The sequence below is a fragment of the Drosophila erecta genome, unplaced genomic scaffold, assembly GCF_003286155.1.
Source record: "Drosophila erecta strain 14021-0224.00,06,07 unplaced genomic scaffold, DereRS2 tig00000021-arrow-pilon, whole genome shotgun sequence".
Taxonomy (NCBI): domain Eukaryota; kingdom Metazoa; phylum Arthropoda; class Insecta; order Diptera; family Drosophilidae; genus Drosophila; species Drosophila erecta.
In genome coordinates, this window is record NW_020825198.1 from 1,686,212 (window position 1) to 1,704,120 (window position 17,909).

Here is a 17,909-nt window from a genome sequence, read left to right on the forward strand (position 1 = left end):
TCAGCAAGTTGAACTTCCCATTTGAAGATAGCCTGCGATAGATGAAAGCATTAGCAAAATGGAAAGTTGTTAGGTATTAAAAACTCACCTTACTAAATGTAGTGTGCAATCTAGAAGAGAAAACTGAAAGAAACTCAAAACCCGCCCATATTGAAACCCCACAAATAGTTTTTGAGTGGTTTTATTATACCCAGACAACTTTGAAACGTTCATCCTCGCTCTACCGTGTCAGCTTAGCATTACTTTGTTTATAGAAAAGAATCTACATATAAAATGTAGAACGCGATGCCCATTCCACACGTTACCGCAGATTTCACCGCTTATATGATGCCGATCTTGTTGGCAATGTCCAGGGCGTCGTAGTCGCGCGCCAGGCGCACGTAGGCCTTCTTCTGGCCATCGGGGCGGATGAGCACGTTCACCTTGGCCACCTTGATGTCGTAGAGCTTGCGCACTGCGGCACGCACGTGGTTCTTGTTGGCGCGCAGGTGTGTGAGGAAGACCAGGGTGTTGTTGTCCTCGATCTTCTTCATGGCCGCTTCAGTGGTCAGGGGGTACTTGATGATGTTGTAGGCGTCCATGCGGTTCCTGGTGGGCACCGACTTCCTGGGGTACTTGGGACTCCTGGGCAGCTTCAGGGTGGTGGGCCGACGGAAGTGCACGTTGGTGCGGATCTTGCGGGCACGGGTGCCGAAGGCTCCCTTGATGATCTGTTCGAAAGGGACAACGAAGAACGTAAAGGGTTAGTCATTGGATTTCCTTAATATTAAGCCGCTCATGCACACCTTCTTCTGGACCTTCTTGGCGTTCAGCAGAGCCACAGCCTTGGCCTTGGCGGTTCCCTTGGCGGGCTTGGCGCCGGGCTTCACGCCCTTCTTGGCCTTGGCGGCCGCACGAGCCTTGGCGGAGAGCTTGGCCAGCACAGACTGGGGCTTCTTGCCGGCGAGGACCTTCTTCTTGGCATCCTTGCCCTTGGCCTTGGTGGCCACGGTCTTCTTCACGGCCGCGGGCTTCTTGGCAGCAGCACCGGCGGTCGCTGGCTTCTTGGCAGCCGGAGCAGCCTTCTTAGCCGCTGGGGCAGCTGCCTTCTTGGGCGCAGCGGCAGCTGGCTTGGCGGCCGCGGGAGCAGCCTCCTTCTTGCCGGCAGCGGGAGCCGCAGCAGTCTTCTTCTGCTCTGGCTTCTTGTCGCCAGGCTTGGCTGTAAACAGAGGAGCGCGGAGTCCATGGATTAGTAAACATGTTCGGCTCTCGGCGCACAAAGTTAGGTTAGGCCTGATCGATCAGCAAGGCAATGGGACGCTTTCCGACTTATCCAGTTCCAATCAAATCAATTCAACTGTGCATTTCTCACTAGGTTGCTACACTATCCCATTTATAACACACACTTGGACATTTCCACGCAGACACACCGCACGTGGCCGAAACTACGGGTTATCTGTTCGAACACATTTTTGCCTTAAAGTCGCGATATTCCGCACAATTTCGATGGCCTGCTGGTGGGCCATGCTGTCGCCTCGCTTTTGCTGATCGATTCACGAATTTTTCGCCTATTTTTGAATGAAAAACCCTTACCGGATTTCTCGGTTGGCTTTTTGGGTGGCATTTCTACGAGAAAAAGAAATGAAAAGGAAAACTGAGGGGCAGTTGTCAAAAGGCGGAAGCGCAATTTGACAGGAGGGTGGCCAGATCGCTGGAATTTGGCACGCATTCAGTGCGCTTGGCAATACTCATTGGACACTTATCTGCTTTGACCGGCTAGTTATCTTGACACTGTGCGCACGCAACACAGCCGAAAAAATGTGTGGCAGCCTTGTCGATGGTTAACAGAAAACGTTATTTTTATACCCGTAGTTACTCGTAGAGTAAAATAGTATTCTAGATTGGTTTAAACAGGCAGAGGGAAGGGAAGTTTTATACCCACTCTACCGCCCACAAACCGCCAAAACTGTCACGTCCACACTTTTAATCAATGTTTTTTTTATTTCTTAATACCTATAAATGTTTCTGGCGCAATTCTCTAAAAATCTGCATTCAAATTAAAAAATTTATTTTATTTTAATTTTCTTGTAATTTTTTTGATGTTATGATGTAAAAAGTTAAAAAAATTTAAAAATGTATCAAAGCTGAAGTTCTAAACTCCATAACTCAACTTATCTTCATCGGATTTTGAAGTGGCATACCTCTAAATGTTTCTGGAGCCATTCTCTAAAAATCTGCATTCAAATTTTGAAATTTATTTTTTTTGAATTTTTTTGTAATTTTTTTGATGTTATGATGTTGCAGAAACTCAAGAAATGAAAAAATGTCCCAAAGCTGAAGTTCTAAACTCCATAACTCAACTTATCTTCATCGGATTTTGAAGTGGCATACCTCTAAATGTTTCTGGAGCCATTCTCTAAAAATCTGCATTCAAATTTAGAAAATTATTTTTTTTTAATTTTTTTGTAATTTTCTTGATGTTATGATGTTGCAGAAACTCAAGAAATGAAAAAATGTATCAAAGCTGAAGTTCTAAACTCCATAACTCAACTTATCTTCATCGGATTTTGAAGTGGCATACCTCTAAATGTTTCTGGAGCCATTCTCTAAAAATCTGCATTCAAATTTTGAAATTTATTTTTTTTGAATTTTTTTGTAATTTTTTTGATGTTATGATGTTGCAGAAACTCAAGAAATGAAAAAATGTCCCAAAGCTGAAGTTCTAAACTCCATAACTCAACTTATCTTCATCGGATTTTGAAGTGGCATACCTCTAAATGTTTCTGGAGCCATTCTCTAAAAATCTGCATTCAAATTTAGAAAATTATTTTTTTTTAATTTTTTTGTAATTTTCTTGATGTTATGATGTTGCAGAAACTCAAGAAATGAAAAAATGTATCAAAGCTGAAGTTCTAAACTCCATAACTCAACTTATCTTCATCGGATTTTGAAGTGGCATACCTCTAAATGTTTCTGGAGCCATTCTCTAAAAATCTGCATTCAAATTTTGAAATTTATTTTTTTTGAATTTTTTTGTAATTTTTTTGATGTTATGATGTTGCAGAAACTCAAGAAATGAAAAAATGTCCCAAAGCTGAAGTTCTAAACTCCATAACTCAACTTATCTTCATCGGATTTTGAAGTGGCATACCTCTAAATGTTTCTGGAGCCATTCTCTAAAAATCTGCATTCAAATTTAGAAAATTATTTTTTTTTAATTTTTTTGTAATTTTCTTGATGTTATGATGTTGCAGAAACTCAAGAAATGAAAAAATGTACCAAAGCTCAAGTTCTAAACTCCATAACTCAACTTATCTTCATCGGATTTTGAAGTGGCATACCTCTAAATGTTTCTGGAGCCATTCTCTAAAAATCTGCATTCAAATTTTGAAATTTTTTTTTTTTGAATTTTTTTGTAATTTTTTTGATGTTATGATGTTGCAGAAACTCAAGAAATGAAAAAATGTCCCAAAGCTGAAGTTCTAAACTCCATAACTCAACTTATCTTCATCGGATTTTGAAGTGGCATACCTCTAAATGTTTCTGGAGCCATTCTCTAAAAATCTGCATTCAAATTTAGAAAATTATTTTTTTTTAATTTTTTTGTAATTTTCTTGATGTTATGATGTTGCAGAAACTCAAGAAATGAAAAAATGTACCAAAGCTCAAGTTCTAAACTCCATAACTCAACTTATCTTCATCGGATTTTGAAGTGGCATACCTCTAAATGTTTCTGGAGCCATTCTCTAAAAATCTGCATTCAAATTTTGAAATTTATTTTTTTTGAATTTTTTTGTAATTTTTTTGATGTTATGATGTTGCAGAAACTCTAGAAATGAAAAAATGTCCCAAAGCTGAAGTTCTAAACTCCATAACTCAACTTATCTTCATCGGATTTTGAAGTGGCATACCTCTAAATGTTTCTGGAGCCATTCTCTAAAAATCTGCATTCAAATTTAGAAAATTATTTTTTTTTAATTTTTTTGTAATTTTCTTGATGTTATGATGTTGCAGAAACTCAAGAAATGAAAAAATGTACCAAAGCTCAAGTTCTAAACTCCATAACTCAACTTATCTTCATCGGATTTTGAAGTGGCATACCTCTAAATGTTTCTGGAGCCATTCTCTAAAAATCTGCATTCAAATTTAGAAATTTATTTTTTTTGAATTTTTTTGTAATTTTTTTGATGTTATGATGTTGCAGAAACTCAAGAAATGAAAAAATGTACCAAAGCTCAAGTTCTAAACTCCATAACTCAACTTATCTTCATCGGATTTTGAAGTGGCATACCTCTAAATGTTTCTGGAGCCATTCTCTAAAAATCTGCATTCAAATTTTGAAATTTATTTTTTTTGAATTTTTTTGTAATTTTTTTGATGTTATGATGTTGCAGAAACTCAAGAAATGAAAAAATGTCCCAAAGCTGAAGTTCTAAACTCCATAACTCAACTTATCTTCATCGGATTTTGAAGTGGCATACCTCTAAATGTTTCTGGAGCCATTCTCTAAAAATCTGCATTCAAATTTAGAAAATTATTTTTTTTTAATTTTTTTGTAATTTTCTTGATGTTATGATGTTGCAGAAACTCAAGAAATGAAAAAATGTACCAAAGCTCAAGTTCTAAACTCCATAACTCAACTTATCTTCATCGGATTTTGAAGTGGCATACCTCTAAATGTTTCTGGAGCCATTCTCTAAAAATCTGCATTCAAATTTAGAAAATTATTTTTTTTTAATTTTTTTGTAATTTTCTTGATGTTATGATGTTGCAGAAACTCAAGAAATGAAAAAATGTACCAAAGCTCAAGTTCTAAACTCCATAACTCAACTTATCTTCATCGGATTTTGAAGTGGCATACCTCTAAATGTTTCTGGAGCCATTCTCTAAAAATCTGCATTCAAATTTTGAAATTTATTTTTTTTGAATTTTTTTGTAATTTTTTTGATGTTATGATGTTGCAGAAACTCAAGAAATGAAAAAATGTCCCAAAGCTGAAGTTCTAAACTCCATAACTCAACTTATCTTCATCGGATTTTGAAGTGGCATACCTCTAAATGTTTCTGGAGCCATTCTCTAAAAATCTGCATTCAAATTTAGAAAATTATTTTTTTTTAATTTTTTTGTAATTTTCTTGATGTTATGATGTTGCAGAAACTCAAGAAATGAAAAAATGTACCAAAGCTCAAGTTCTAAACTCCATAACTCAACTTATCTTCATCGGATTTTGAAGTGGCATACCTCTAAATGTTTCTGGAGCCATTCTCTAAAAATCTGCATTCAAATTTTGAAATTTATTTTTTTTGAATTTTTTTGTAATTTTTTTGATGTTATGATGTTGCAGAAACTCAAGAAATGAAAAAATGTCCCAAAGCTGAAGTTCTAAACTCCATAACTCAACTTATCTTCATCAGATTTTGAAGTGGCATACCTCTAAATGTTTCTGGAGTCATTCTCTAAAAATCTGCATTCAAATTTAGAAATTTATTTTTTTTGAATTTTTTTGTAATTTTTTTGATGTTATGATGTTGCAGAAACTCAAGAAATGAAAAAATGTACCAAAGCTCAAGTTCTAAACTTCATAACTCAACTTATCTTCATCGGATTTTGAAGTGGCATACTTCTAAATGTTTCTGGAGCCATTCTCTAAAAATCTGCATTCAAATTTAGAAAATTATTTTTTTTTGTATTTTTTTGTAATTTTCTTGATGTTATGATGTTACAGAAACTCAAGAAATGAAAAAATGTACCAAAGCTCAAGTTCTAAACTCCATAACTCAACTTATCTTCATCGGATTTTGAAGTGGCATACCTCTAAATGTTTCTGGAGCCATTCTCTAAAAATCTGCATTCAAATTTAGAAAATTATTTTTTTTTGAATTTTTTGTAATTTTTTTGATGTTATGATGTTGCAGAAACTCAAGAAATGAAAAAATGTACCAAAGCTCAAGTTCTAAACTCCATAACTCAACTTATCTTCATCGGATTTTGAAGTGGCATACCTCTAAATGTTTCTGGAGCCATTCTCTAAAAATCTGCATTCAAATTTAGAAAATTATTTTTTTTAAATTTTTTTGTAATTTTCTTGATGTTATGATGTTGCAGAAACTCAATAAATGAAAAAATGTACCAAAGCTCAAGTTCTAAACTCCATAACTCAACTTATCTTCATCGGATTTTGAAGTGGCATACCTCTAAATGTTTCTGGAGCCATTCTCTAAAAATCCGCATTCAAATTTAGAAAATTATTTTTTTTAAATTTTTTTGTAATTTTCTTGATGTTATGATGTTGCAGAAACTCAAGAAATGAAAAAATGTACCAAAGCTCAAGTTCAAAACTCCATAACTCAACTTATCTTCATCGGATTTTGAAGTGGCATACCTCTAAATGTTTCTGGAGCCATTCTCTAAAAATCTGCATTCAAATTTAGAAAATTATTTTTTTTTAATTTTTTTGTAATTTTCTTGATGTTATGATGTTGCAGAAACTCAAGAAATGAAAAAATGTACCAAAGCTCAAGTTCTAAACTCCATAACTCAACTTATCTTCATCGGATTTTGAAGTGGCATACCTCTAAATGTTTCTGGAGCCATTCTCTAAAAATCTGCATTCAAATTTAGAAATTTATTTTTTTTGAATTTTTTTGTAATTTTTTTGATGTTATGATGTAGAATTTGAAAAAAATTAAAAATGTCCCAAAGCTGAAGTTCTAAACTCCATAACTCAACTTATCTTCATCGGATTTTGAAGTGGCATACCTCTAAATGTTTCTGGAGCCATTCTCTAAAAATCTGCATTCAAATTTAGAAATTTATTTTTTTTGAATTTTTTTGTAATTTTTTTGATGTTATGATGTTGCAGAAACTCAAGAAATGAAAAAATGTACCAAAGCTCAAGTTCTAAACTCCATAACTCAACTTATCTTCATCGGATTTTGAAGTGGCATACCTCTAAATGTTTCTGGAGCCATTCTCTAAAAATCTGCATTCAAATTTAGAAATTTATTTTTTTTTGAATTTTTTTGTAATTTTTTTGATGTTATGATGTAGAATTTGAAAAAAATTAAAAATGTCCCAAAGCTGAAGTTCTAAACTCCATAACTCAACTTATCTTCATCGGATTTTGAAGTGGCATACCTCTAAATGTTTCTGGAGCCATTCTCTAAAAATCTGCATTCAAATTTAGAAATTTATTTTTTTTTAATTTTTTTGTAATTTTTTGTAATTTTTTTGATATGATGTTGTAGAAAGTCAAAAGAATTTAAAAATGCCCCTAAGCTGAAGTTCTAAACTCCATAACTCAGCAGTTGTATCTAGTTTTAATTTAAATTAAAATCGAACGAGCAAACCAATATGTTTTAAGGTAATTTATAAATGTTTTATTCAATGCCTTACGTTAAACTAAGAATATAAGTAAGTCTAGCAAGCACAGCCACTTTTCTGTGGCGATAGGCGGCTACCAAAGAAGTTACGTAAATCTAGAAAAAGAATGCATGGTAAGTGAAAGGCTTACTATTTTCCAAAAGAAGCTCACCAAAAGTTTGCGATTTAGCAGACGCCTGAGTTGCCTGTTCCTGAGGCTTACTCTTAAGTGACCTAATTTCCTGCGTTGCAGCTTCCTCAAAAGCCAGGCCAGCGATCCTTTGGAAGAGCTCAGTGACTTTGAAACCAGATCGGGCGGAAACGGACCAATATTCCGCCTGAAGCTCAGAGGCAGCCACTGCGGCCAGTCGTTCCATGCGCACGAACTCCTCCTTCGTCTGAAAAGTAGGTGTTGTTACTTGAACCTACTAATGGGAAGTTGGTTTACCAAGAGATCTGCTTTTGTGCCCACCAGAAACACCAAGGGTCTCTTGCTTGCGTTGTAGTTGAGTGCGCTGCTCAGCCATTTTTTGGCCGACTCCAGCGAATCCCTCTTCGACATGTCATAGGTAACCACAATCACTTGTGTGGCGAATTAGTAACATTAAAACTCTCTCCTAATGATTGAATAGCTGGTACCCACCACTTGCATTGCGATAATAGGCTCCTGCGATGCACCTGAAACGCTCCTGACCAGCGGTGTCCCACCTGCAAATAGAACACACTTCAAATCCACACTGATAACGTCTGCTGGGCAGTTGACCCACATTTCTAGACTATAGTTGTGACCCAGAATGCTGAAGTTCTCCAGCTCGAAGTCCACGCCAATGGTGGCCTTGTAGTTCGACTGGAATTTGTCGTAGCAAAAGCTGCAGATGATTGTGTACTCAATTAACCAAAATATGCTTGTGCCATGCTATGCTCACCGATTGACGATGGCCGTCTTGCCCACGGAGCAGTCGCCCACGAAGATGACCTTGCAGGGTCGGAACTTGGGCTTGCGAGGCGCCTCCAGGTGGTAGCGCACCTGCGGCCCAAAGTCCCGTTCCCGGCTCAGCGGAGTCTGGGCGGCACTGTAGGCGGGGGGCAGGTGCCGCAGGTGGGTGCGAGGATCGTGCATGACCACCGTGGGCGGATTGGGCAACAGCAGGTTCTGCCGCAGTCGATGGGGCATGGCGGACGTCTCTATTCCAACTAACTGGGCACCTCGAGCTGGGAAAGCCAGACAGCCAGCCAGCCACGTCGTCGTGGTCGTCATCGCCTCCGCCGCAAACCACAAGCTCGGTCGGCTTGAACTTGGTGGCTATCACATGCCCAAGGTGCCGGCAGCTACCTTACACCCCGTGCTTTGCATTGCAAACGCAGGTGCTTGATAAGAGCAGCTCGGGTGTGGGTTGGTTCCGATAGGGAGAAGGCCTCAAGGTGCCCATATCACTGGAATTAAACCTTCAAGCCCGAAAGGAAAAGCCAAAGCATTGGCAGTAGTTTGGTAATGAGTGGCTCTATTTGTGTCTATCGCGGTACACATACATGTGGCTTAGGTCTATAATAGCGTGGTGGAACTAATCAAGCCCTCGTTTGCTTTCGCCCACCCGGGTAGCCGAAGTATCCGACGCTCCTCACCTGCTTGCGGAGATCGGGTTGCATGGAGAGGGCCTTGAAGATGGCTCTTTTCAGCTGCTTGTACTGAAAGTGCGGCGGGAAGGGCATGTCCTCGAGGGACAGCATCAGCAGGTTGCCCGCCTCGTTGCCCACGGCCAGCGAGCGACCGCAGTGGGTGAACCTGGAAGGCAAGGGATCATTCACAAAAGGATCACCCAATGAGATGGCCCGAACTCACTTGAAGGTGGTGTAGAAGATGTCGGCATCTATCGCAGTGGAGGACACCGGCTTCATGGTGCTGTTGCGCAGGTCCCAGATGTCCACGGTGCTGCGACTGAGGGAGACCAGGATGGTGGAGTGGGTGCGGCTCCAGCGGGCGCAGTGCACCGGGGACAGGTGGTGCTGGAGGGTCACGATGGGCAGCAGGATGCCAGCCAGCCAGATTCGAATGCACCTGGTGGGGTGGATGGTGAGTGAGAATAGCGAAACTCGGGACAAAGCACTAGTAGTAGTAGTAGTGCTCACCAGTCACTGCCGCAAGTGAGGTACATCCTCGGTGACCAGGGAGAGAACTCCATGCAGGCGGCGGGCCCATCGTGCACCTGCCTCAGTTCCAGATGCTGCAGCGGGTAGTTCGTGGAGCACTTGTACAGGGTGCCCTCGTCGGTCAGCACGTAGTATATGTCCGCCTGGACAGGATCGAGCACTATCTCCAGGCACTGCGGATGCCTGTTGGCCAGCAGGGAGGCCGCCGGTGGCTGCCGCTCTATGGGAATCCCCTCCAGCTCGCCCTCCGCCCGCTGCAAGCGCTGCTGCTCCAATCCCAGCATTCTGGGACTGTTGATCAGCCGGTACTTGGTCACCGCTCCCGCCTGCGAGGTGGCCAGAAAGGGCGTGATGTGCGGATTCCTGGACCCAACGTCGCCCTCGAAGTAGATCCACTTGATGGCGGTGACTGGCTCGAAGTGGGGCGAGGTTGAGCGCTGGGACACAGCTAGTGGGGGCAGATTCTGTCCAGAAATATCCCTCACCTCCACACCGCCATTGTGCAGTCCAATGGCCAGCAGTTGGGGTTGGGTGGGTGAAAACTCCACAGTGACCACGGGCACTTGGTAGTCGTAACGTCGTTCCGGGTTCACAGGGTTCTTGATGTTCCACACGTAGACCCATCCGGATCTGGGCAGCTGTCCGATCTTGCCGTGGCTATACACCCCGTAGGCCACCGCTATGATGTCCCCGTTACTGGGACAGAAGCTCATGTCGCTCACCGCCTGGTGGACCTTGGGACTGGACGAGGGTGGGCTCAGTCTCCACAGCAGGCCCAGCCGGTACTTGAACTTCACGTCCTCAGCCAAGGGATCGGGAGGCGCCATGTTGCGGTACCTGCGCTGCTGGGGCTCGAACACATTGCTGGCCAGGATGCGCATGGTCAGCATGAGGGCCAGTCGGAAGCCGGGCAGACTGTTGATGCCGACGAACTGATCCACTCCGTCCACGTGGTAGGTGGTTATCTCCAGCTTCTTCTCGCCCTGCACCTGGACACTCGTGGTGGACTTCTGCAGGTCCTTGTACGTGTCGTACATCTCGAAGTTGGACACATAGGAACCCAGCTGGGCGGTGGTCAGCCGCTCGGTGTTCACCAGCCTGGACTTCATCAGCGCCGTCATGGTTTGGGTGTCCGCATCCACGGTTCTACGCGTTTTGTCCGTTCCCGAGAGCAGCTCGTCGTACTTCCGGTTGTCCTCCATCACCTGGCGACCCTCCTCCGTGTCCGCCAGGGCGGTCATGCTGCGACGCTCGAAGAGGACCACGATGGGACTCTTTCGGAGCAGCACCTTGATGAAGGGCGTGGCTGGAGGACGTGCGGAGTGGGCGGAGCGGGCGGAGGCAGCCGGCTCCTTTAGATAATCCGGTTCCGGTTCCTCCAAGGTGGGCGACATGGGCTTGTCCAGCTGCAGCTTGTAGAGATTGATCTAGCGGCACAACACACTAGATTGATGGATTTCTTTCGGCACTGGAAGGAAGGAAGGCACTCACCCCCAGGGCAATGTCATCCAAGGAAGCCCGCATCACGCACTTCGTTCGGTACTCCGGAGTGCGGAGCTTGTGGAGATGCTGCTGCTCCGCGCCGGCATCCTTCATCAGCGGATGCTCCTTGATCATCCTGCTCAGCTGCTCGAAGTCCGCCGTGCGGTAATCCTTCGTCAAAGGGCGCGACATCCTCCTCAAATCCTCAAATCCCCAAATGATTGGGAGGCGCGCGTGCCGTTGTTTTTCCAGCTTGTTTGCTGCGGCTGCAGACATGGCAACGCAACAATAGTGGTTACAATATATGGGTGCCATAACTACCAGGTGCCGTAGTTGCATTCGGCTTGCAACATGGAATTCCATTAACGGCTTACACATGACTGCGCCCATTGCGTCCATAAATATTTATAACTCACATTTAAATCGCGCAACAAAAGCGCATCACAAGAGGTTACTTAAATATATAGCGAGGGAAAACATAAGTCATTACAGTTGTCTTATAGAGCAATTTACTTGGTGAATCCAATAACTTCCGCGGCTTGTGACCTCCGAACCGGAGAAATGGAAAACAAGCCACTACCAACAAACTACAAACTGGCAACAAATGAAATCCGTATTCGTATTCCAATTAGACGCGTACCAAAAGCAATTTGCCGGTGCGATGGCGGCAGCAGAAGAATAGCAGGCGGAAGATAGTTAAATAGTAACTGGTAAAATGGTAATAGCAAAGGGTCTTTAATTCCGCCACATAGCCTTTAAATGGCCGAAAGATGAGCGGCGGTGGAGGAGGAGCACTTGGCCAAGTGGGCGATTGCGCGCGGCAGGCCATGCAGCACACTGCACGAAAACGGGGTTGGATTGAGAACCAAATATGAATACGAATACGATTTTTAATGGTAGTACCCAGCTGTGGAAACATAGACGTATCTACAGGGAAATTACTTTAATAAGAAATATCACAACTAATTGATATGACAATCTTGAACTGAAGTTTGCCCTGTTTAAAAAGCAGAGCAATTCTCCGTGTGGTTATAGAAGAAGTCAGGGAGAAGTGGCTTATGTTAATTTGGCTTTATGCTTCGCTACGCAGATTCGCTTGATGAACATGTGGCAGAAGGGCTGATTATGAGGCCCAAACCAAGCGGGGATGGCCAAGTGCACTATGCCAACTGGAGGGGCAACCGGGCAGCAGGCCAATGCTGGCCAAGAAGAACAGACCATCAAGCCATCAACGCATCAAAGCGTTAAGTAATAAATGTGCAGGTAGCCAGCTGAAAAGAAAGAGTTAAGAAAGGAGAGGTAAGAGTTAAGAGTTAAGAGTCAAAGAAAACAAGTCCAAGAGGGCTATAAACAATTGCGTGCATTGTGAACTCTGCACGAGCCAGCGATCATTGTTGTTGGTTAATTTGGCAAGACTGTCGTTCTCGTTGTTGTTGTTGTTGTTGTTGTGCTGATACACATTTTGGGGCAGCCACAAGCGCTGCAGTCAGCGAAATTCAGTGAACCGCCACCAACGCAACGCCGGCGGCGCAGCCGACGTCGACTGCGGCCGCGACTGCGCAGTCGGCGCCACACTGAATTAAGCCGTCCATCTTTGCAACTTTGTTAAAATGTATTAATAATTTTTAAGAACTACATGTTAAGGCGAGCAACTGAAGAATTTAAGACTCTATTCCATGATAGCTTTTTAATGGACTTGGCAGCTTGTCAGCAAGTAAAGCTGCCAAAATTCCAGCCAGCTTTTAGCCAAGTTTCCGCAGTATTTGTGAAATAATTAATATCTTTGTCGCCGTACAGCGGGAAATGATTCAGGAGAGTGGGCTCAGTTTAAAGAGGGAATAAAACGCTCGTTTTTACAAACATCTAATTGTGTCCACACCCTGGAAACCCATAAAACGCGCTGGCCAGCTCGATCTTCACACGGGCCATGATCCACTAGTCGCTCGCTGGCACTCAGATCGCTTCGGTTTTACACCTGTTTTATGTCCCCACTGGCCCCAATGTGCGATGACTTCCCCTTGGAGCGCCGACTGCGCCGCCCGGAGTTTCGGTGTAACATATTTCTTGTTCGTTTTCATTGTGGCACGGAGCGTGAAAGACCAGCGAGCAGCAGAGCTCGTAGCTCGGAGATTTTTTTCGAGGCAGCAAAGCGACTTTTTATTCGTTAATTAACCGTCGAGCGGGCCAGAAGTCCGAGTGCCAAGCGGCAGTTGCGCGGCTTAACGGAAGTGCTGAAACCGGGCGGCTAATTGAGCGCACCTCAGGTGACACCAGGTGACAGCAGTGGGCACCCGAGACCACAATCGAAAACGCTCCATATAGCTCGGGCTAACTTTCCTCGCTGGCCGGCAGCTAATGTCTCAATTTGTCGTGCGCGTCGCGCAAGTGCAGTTGCGTCGTCTGCGGCTGTATCTGAAAGATACAATTCGGCGCGGAACTCGGTTCCTGAGTGATTCGTAACTTATGCTAATCGGTGCTCCGGGCGGCAGAGCCTGAGAGCATTTCGCAACAGACCCACACCCGCATAGCGAGTGATCACATAACGAAACCAATCAGCAGTCGGCGGACAGATCTTATCAGCGCCAAAAGAGGAGGAACGCAATGCTGTTTTGGAAGAGGCGTCTGCGGCGGTCGAGCAGCTCTTCGAGTAAGTCCCAGTTTCTATACAAGTGTGCTGGTCAAGTTGGGTTTTGGGGCCACGCCTCCAACGATTGGGCAACAAGAAATATGATTTCGCCGGGCAGGTGAATTTCGATGTTCGAATATTTTGGTTTCGACTCATCTGCATAATTTGCATCTTAAGCATCATTTCTGGCTGTGCCCAGCGACTGGTTTATTGATTTTATTTCAGTGATGCCCTGGCCAAGATCGTAAATTCAGCCCGCTGGGCTTTATCACCCACAAAAGACCTGGACAAATACAAATGAGAGCGAGAGCTCTGCGGGACATGAATAATAGCTCATATCTGGCCATCGAAGTTCTCGCCGAGGTGTTCCCTTTGTGGATGACGATTGCCAGGAGATTTATGAATGGATTTAATGTGCTTAGCATAATTATGCAGATCGCCGTGTAGAAGATAATATCTCACTAAGTTTGGATAGAAGCGGAAAGATTTGACACATTCACGACTGGTCGCATAAAGATTTGATGGCCTTCAGGGCTTCGCTTGGGCTTATTGACAATTATGGTTATAGTGTGGTCAAAAGTAAAAGCCCTCGTGACCATTGTACCTCATATCCCCAACTGGTACCCCTTTCCTTCTTCTGGGAACCCTTGGCCCGCAGTCAGGTGTCATAACAGATTTGTCCCGCTGGCCAACGAGGTGTATCTGCTGTCCAGCACTGGATAGCATTGGAACCTGGCCTTTTTCCCCACATTCTTGTGGTTGCGCCTCCCATCTCATCTCTGCTCCATAACTTTCCAGCCAAGTGCCGACTATGCGTCTGACTCGCTGAATCCCAGTTCTGAGCTCAGGGCTTTATTGGGGATCAAAAACATGACTTTGACTTGTGGTAATGTGATGTTAATGACAATCATCAGCAGCGACACAAGCAATAACAACGCAGACAGAACGAGGAGTTGGAGTGGAGGAGTTGGAGGTGAAGTAGGTGACATGCACACCAACGCCACAGTGGTAGGGAGCCCCACCTCCTGAGCCGCGGAGCACGCCTAACACGATTCCGGAGATCGGACATCTCCGCCAGCGACATTTTTATGTGCGTTCCGTTCCCGAAAGTCGTGGCCTATAATCGGCTTACCCACAGTTCGTTCTTGGCCCTGCCGTTCCGCAGTTGACACTTTTGGCTATTTGGTGCGTTTAGTTCGTGCGCGGAGTCTTCTGTTTTCAGGGGAGGCAGCATAGCTTCCCATCAAGTTGCAGGTTTAATGGTCGCTTGTGGCCCAGTGCCGCATCAAGAAATGAGTTCGGCGTTTTGTTGTGACATTTTAATGGCTTGCCCGGGCTCCATTCCCCACCGAGATGGTTATCAATACTACAAAATAGTTTTCGGTTCTCGGTCAGCGCGCTGGAAGCGTGCTGGATGGGATTGGAAGGGTAAGCAGCGTAAGTTCAGGAACATGCGCAAAGTGGAACAATTTAAATTAGCATAAATCAAAAACCCAGATATACACATGCTGCAGGAAGAGTAGAAGCATAAATTCCAATTGAAAGTTTTTCACTTGGCCAGCACTATTTGGGGCTTTAGTGCCATAAATTCCGTTTGTAGATCTTTCACTTGACCGAACTTGCCCCCTTGAAGGCGCACTGACCAGATCTTTGGGTCAGTCCTCCACTTGCCGCGCATTCCACAGGCGCGGGCCTCGGAAATCGTCTGCAAATTGCTCATAAATTGCAGGAAAACCGTCGCAATGCCAAAAGCTGCACCTACACCATCATTATCAGCTTGTAAATAAAAAGACTTTATCAATCGCTGAGCCGCGGGCGGAGACTCGCGATCCGAGCCAGAGTTGGGCATCCAGCGACTCTCTCACCTAATAACACAAAAGTCGTCCGAGGAGCAGATGCGCTGGATGCCCATGCCTGAGTCTGAGTCCCGGGCTCCGGTGCGGTCGAGTACAAATATTTTTATTTATGATTTTACAGATCAGCATATTGCTCAATAATTTCGCCGCAGCGGCAACAAAATAACTTTCAAATTACGCCTGCCGAGGATCCTCGCTTAAGTGCGCCAATTTCGAGATTATTATTGCCGGCTGCGTATGCAGATAATCGTGACCCGAGCTCCAGGTGGACGGGGTGCCGGTGCCCATAACTCAGCCGGTCCAGCCGGGAGTAGCCAGCCAAGAGCTGGAATGGCCTCGACCAGCCCGGATTATCGCAGTGCTTAGGAGAGCAGGTCAACCGCCGGTTTAATTACTCTATTTGGCTAGTTTTCGGGGTCGAAAGTGGGTTGTCTGGGCTAGTTGGGTTCCCGATCTGGATCTGGGTCTGGATCTGGGTCTGGATCTGGGGTATTTGGGGCAGCTCAATATTTTCCCATAAATTACGCGGGCCAAGAGAAAATTACTTTAAAATTTATGGCCCCGAAGAGGAACGACCCGGCATCTTACACGCTGATTTGCCCTTTTTATTTTCGGCTGGCCATTTGGCTTGGTTTCTTTCGCTGGCAATCGAGCGCTGGCTGCGAGGATCTGGGATCTGGGAACAGGTATGCATCGTGGCGGCGATGCCCCGACCGCAATGATATCCGCGCTCCGAGGGGGCGGGCCCCTGGAAAGTTCGCACGATTGATGATCGACTGCGAGACGCAGTTGCTCAGCTCCAGATTCCCTGGGCTCCGATGACGCCGTCCTGTCACCGCACTGACATCGCCGTTTATGTAATTACCGCCGGCCGCTCTGCGATCACAAAGCTATTCCGATCCCGATCCCGATTCCGATCCCGATCCCAGTGGGTTCCCGTTCCGATATGATCGCGATCGCACACACAGCTTTTGGCTTTAGCTTCGCTTCGGACGCAGCTTGTAATTATTTTCTACTTAATCTTCATCACATGTGAAACATGTCGAAAAGTTAAGCGCTCGTCATGAGGCGTTGCCTCCACTCCGCGCCCCCCGCCCAGCTTTCCGTCCGCGGATGCACTGCATCGGATTTCACTTGCACTCGAGACGCGAGTGGGACTTCCTCGGCCATTTCCAATTGCTAATGACTGCAGGAAATGCCGCGCACTGGGAACTCTTTTTTTGAGGAATTCAGCAGGCGGGCTCTGCCCAAATTTCACGGCTCCCAGCGGGGTGCGAACAGATAGCTTAAATGTGGGAAGTATCTGCGCATCCACTTGCATCTGCAAGATACGTTTAATTACATTTGAGCTGCGGCTCTCTACACTGCAGCCTTCACATTTCACAGATGTACGTTGAGATCCACAATCCGCAGACGAATCAGATTTTCAGATACGCTCCATTCGCCGGATAACATCTTGCTCGTGCTCAACAATTTATTCAGCTTTTAAGATGCGACATTTCGGCGCAAGTGCATGATAACCTTTTCTTTCCACACATGCCCCCTGTTAAGCGACACGAGTGGAGCTTATGAGCATTCATTGTGCCCCACAAAGACGGGCATTCGGGCTCACGTAATCGTCTGGCAGTCACTTGGAACTGCAATCCAATCCCATTCCTGCTGGGCAGAGTGAAAACGAAATGGGCAGTGTGCGTGCAGCGGATCACGCCCCATCTTCTCCTCGATCTGCCAGCGCACAGGGCACTATATTCCACATGGCCACATATGTTCATCAGGTGGATCGCATGCAGATGAAGAAGCGGCGGCTTTGGAGGGGGTGTTCCAACCTCTGACCGAATTTCCAGCGATAATTATCGGCTGGCGTGCAAATATGCGGAAAGAACGCTCGCTGGGCTTTCGCATTGGGATTGGGATTCGGGTACGGCGCGGTCTTGTATTTTAAATGGAACTAATTAAATTCGGCTCCGAAAGCGTTGAATTTCGTGTGTGAGCCCGTAATTGGGGCTTGTAAGCCGCCGGGAAACGCCCACAAGCGAACTGATTCCACTCTAATATACTGGCCATGCCCCCCAATTCCAGCCCCACTTTGCACTGATTTAGTGTCATATAAAGTTGTAAGTGAAGATTATGTTACCAGAATTAATTGCAGCCAAGGTGAAGGTAACCAGGACGGGGAAACCAGGCGAAAGAGAGACTGCGTCCCCTTTGCCAGACCCATACCCATACCCACTCCCATTCCCATTCCCACTCCCTCTCGCTGTCTCCTCTGCCATATCCATACCCGATCCCCGCCTGCCTCTGGCCTGTTCCTCCGCCTGCCATTCTGCTGACAGCACGTGCTGAAGTCGTTCTGCCCCTCGCGTCCCGGATTGGGAATCCCGCCTCTGTCTGGGCCTGCGAGTTTTCTGTCAGTGTTGTCGCGCAGTAATGGGCAAAAAAAAAACAGAGGAAGGGCA

General features: G+C 44.9%; 4 protein-coding genes across 6 annotated transcripts in view; 1 reads left to right on the plus strand and 3 right to left on the minus strand.

Annotated features, from left to right (window-relative positions):
- Nucleotides 1-165: 165 nt before the first annotated feature.
- Nucleotides 166-1,680, minus strand: LOC6545970 (60S ribosomal protein L23a). Its single transcript, XM_001971144.3, has 3 exons — nt 1,573-1,680; nt 786-1,198; nt 166-710 (listed from the first exon to the last, which is right to left on the minus strand). Exons 1-3 carry the CDS (start codon nt 1,601-1,603, stop codon nt 321-323), a joined length of 834 nt encoding a protein of 277 aa, XP_001971180.3. The 5' UTR covers nt 1,604-1,680; the 3' UTR covers nt 166-320.
- A 5,666-nt stretch (nt 1,681-7,346) lies between these two features.
- LOC6545971 (ras-related protein Rab-34) lies at nt 7,347-8,533 on the minus strand. The gene is made up of 6 exons (XM_001971145.2): nt 8,268-8,533; nt 8,109-8,210; nt 7,985-8,049; nt 7,790-7,923; nt 7,514-7,739; nt 7,347-7,457 (listed from the first exon to the last, which is right to left on the minus strand). The coding sequence occupies exons 1-6, from the start codon at nt 8,513-8,515 to the stop codon at nt 7,399-7,401; spliced, it is 834 nt and encodes a 277-aa protein (XP_001971181.2). The 5' UTR covers nt 8,516-8,533; the 3' UTR covers nt 7,347-7,398.
- Nucleotides 8,534-8,763: 230 nt separating this feature from the next.
- On the minus strand, nt 8,764-11,227 carry LOC6545972 (WD repeat-containing protein 78). 2 transcript variants are annotated; one of them, XM_026976588.1, is made up of 5 exons: nt 10,981-11,227; nt 9,469-10,916; nt 9,182-9,397; nt 8,872-9,124; nt 8,764-8,787 (listed from the first exon to the last, which is right to left on the minus strand). In XM_026976588.1, the coding sequence occupies exons 1-4, from the start codon at nt 11,161-11,163 to the stop codon at nt 8,908-8,910; spliced, it is 2,064 nt and encodes a 687-aa protein (XP_026832389.1). In that variant the 5' UTR covers nt 11,164-11,227; the 3' UTR covers nt 8,764-8,787; nt 8,872-8,907. The 2 variants fall into 2 exon arrangements, with proteins under 2 accessions (XP_026832389.1, XP_001971182.1); XM_001971146.3 differs by lacking the exon at nt 8,764-8,787 and having other exon boundaries at nt 8,847-9,124.
- Nucleotides 11,228-12,995: 1,768 nt separating this feature from the next.
- Nucleotides 12,996-17,909, plus strand: part of LOC6545846 — a 40,466-nt gene continuing 35,552 nt past the window's right edge. For both annotated transcript variants that reach the window (XM_026976925.1, XM_026976926.1), the window contains exon 1: nt 12,996-13,618. In XM_026976925.1, coding sequence (XP_026832726.1) covers nt 13,573-13,618 — 46 coding nt within the window. In that variant the 5' untranslated portion in view covers nt 12,996-13,572. The remainder of the gene's footprint in view (nt 13,619-17,909) is intronic.

Excerpts from the sequence above, each read along its gene's own strand:
- LOC6545970 (XM_001971144.3), bottom strand. The coding sequence starts at position 1,603 with ATGCCACCCAAAAAGCCAACCGAGAAATCCG. Across the intron at positions 1,199-1,572 it reads AAAGCCAACCGAGAAATCCG|CCAAGCCTGGCGACAAGAAG; the intron begins GTAAGGGTTTTT and ends CTCTGTTTACAG. Across the intron at positions 711-785 it reads CCAAGAAGGTCCAGAAGAAG|ATCATCAAGGGAGCCTTCGG; the intron begins GTGTGCATGAGC and ends CCTTTCGAACAG.
- LOC6545971 (XM_001971145.2), bottom strand. The coding sequence starts at position 8,515 with ATGCCCCATCGACTGCGGCAGAACCTGCTGTTGCCCAATCCGCCCACG. Across the intron at positions 8,211-8,267 it reads AAGACGGCCATCGTCAATCG|CTTTTGCTACGACAAATTCC; the intron begins GTGAGCATAGCA and ends AATCATCTGCAG. Across the intron at positions 7,458-7,513 it reads TGCTAAATCGCAAACTTTTG|ATTTACGTAACTTCTTTGGT; the intron begins GTGAGCTTCTTT and ends TTCTTTTTCTAG.
- LOC6545972 (XM_026976588.1), bottom strand. The coding sequence starts at position 11,163 with ATGTCGCGCCCTTTGACGAAGGATTACCGCACGGCGGACTTCGAGCAG. Across the intron at positions 10,917-10,980 it reads TGGATGACATTGCCCTGGGG|ATCAATCTCTACAAGCTGCA; the intron begins GTGAGTGCCTTC and ends TTGTGCCGCTAG. Across the intron at positions 9,398-9,468 it reads CTCACTTGCGGCAGTGACTG|GTGCATTCGAATCTGGCTGG; the intron begins GTGAGCACTACT and ends CCACCCCACCAG.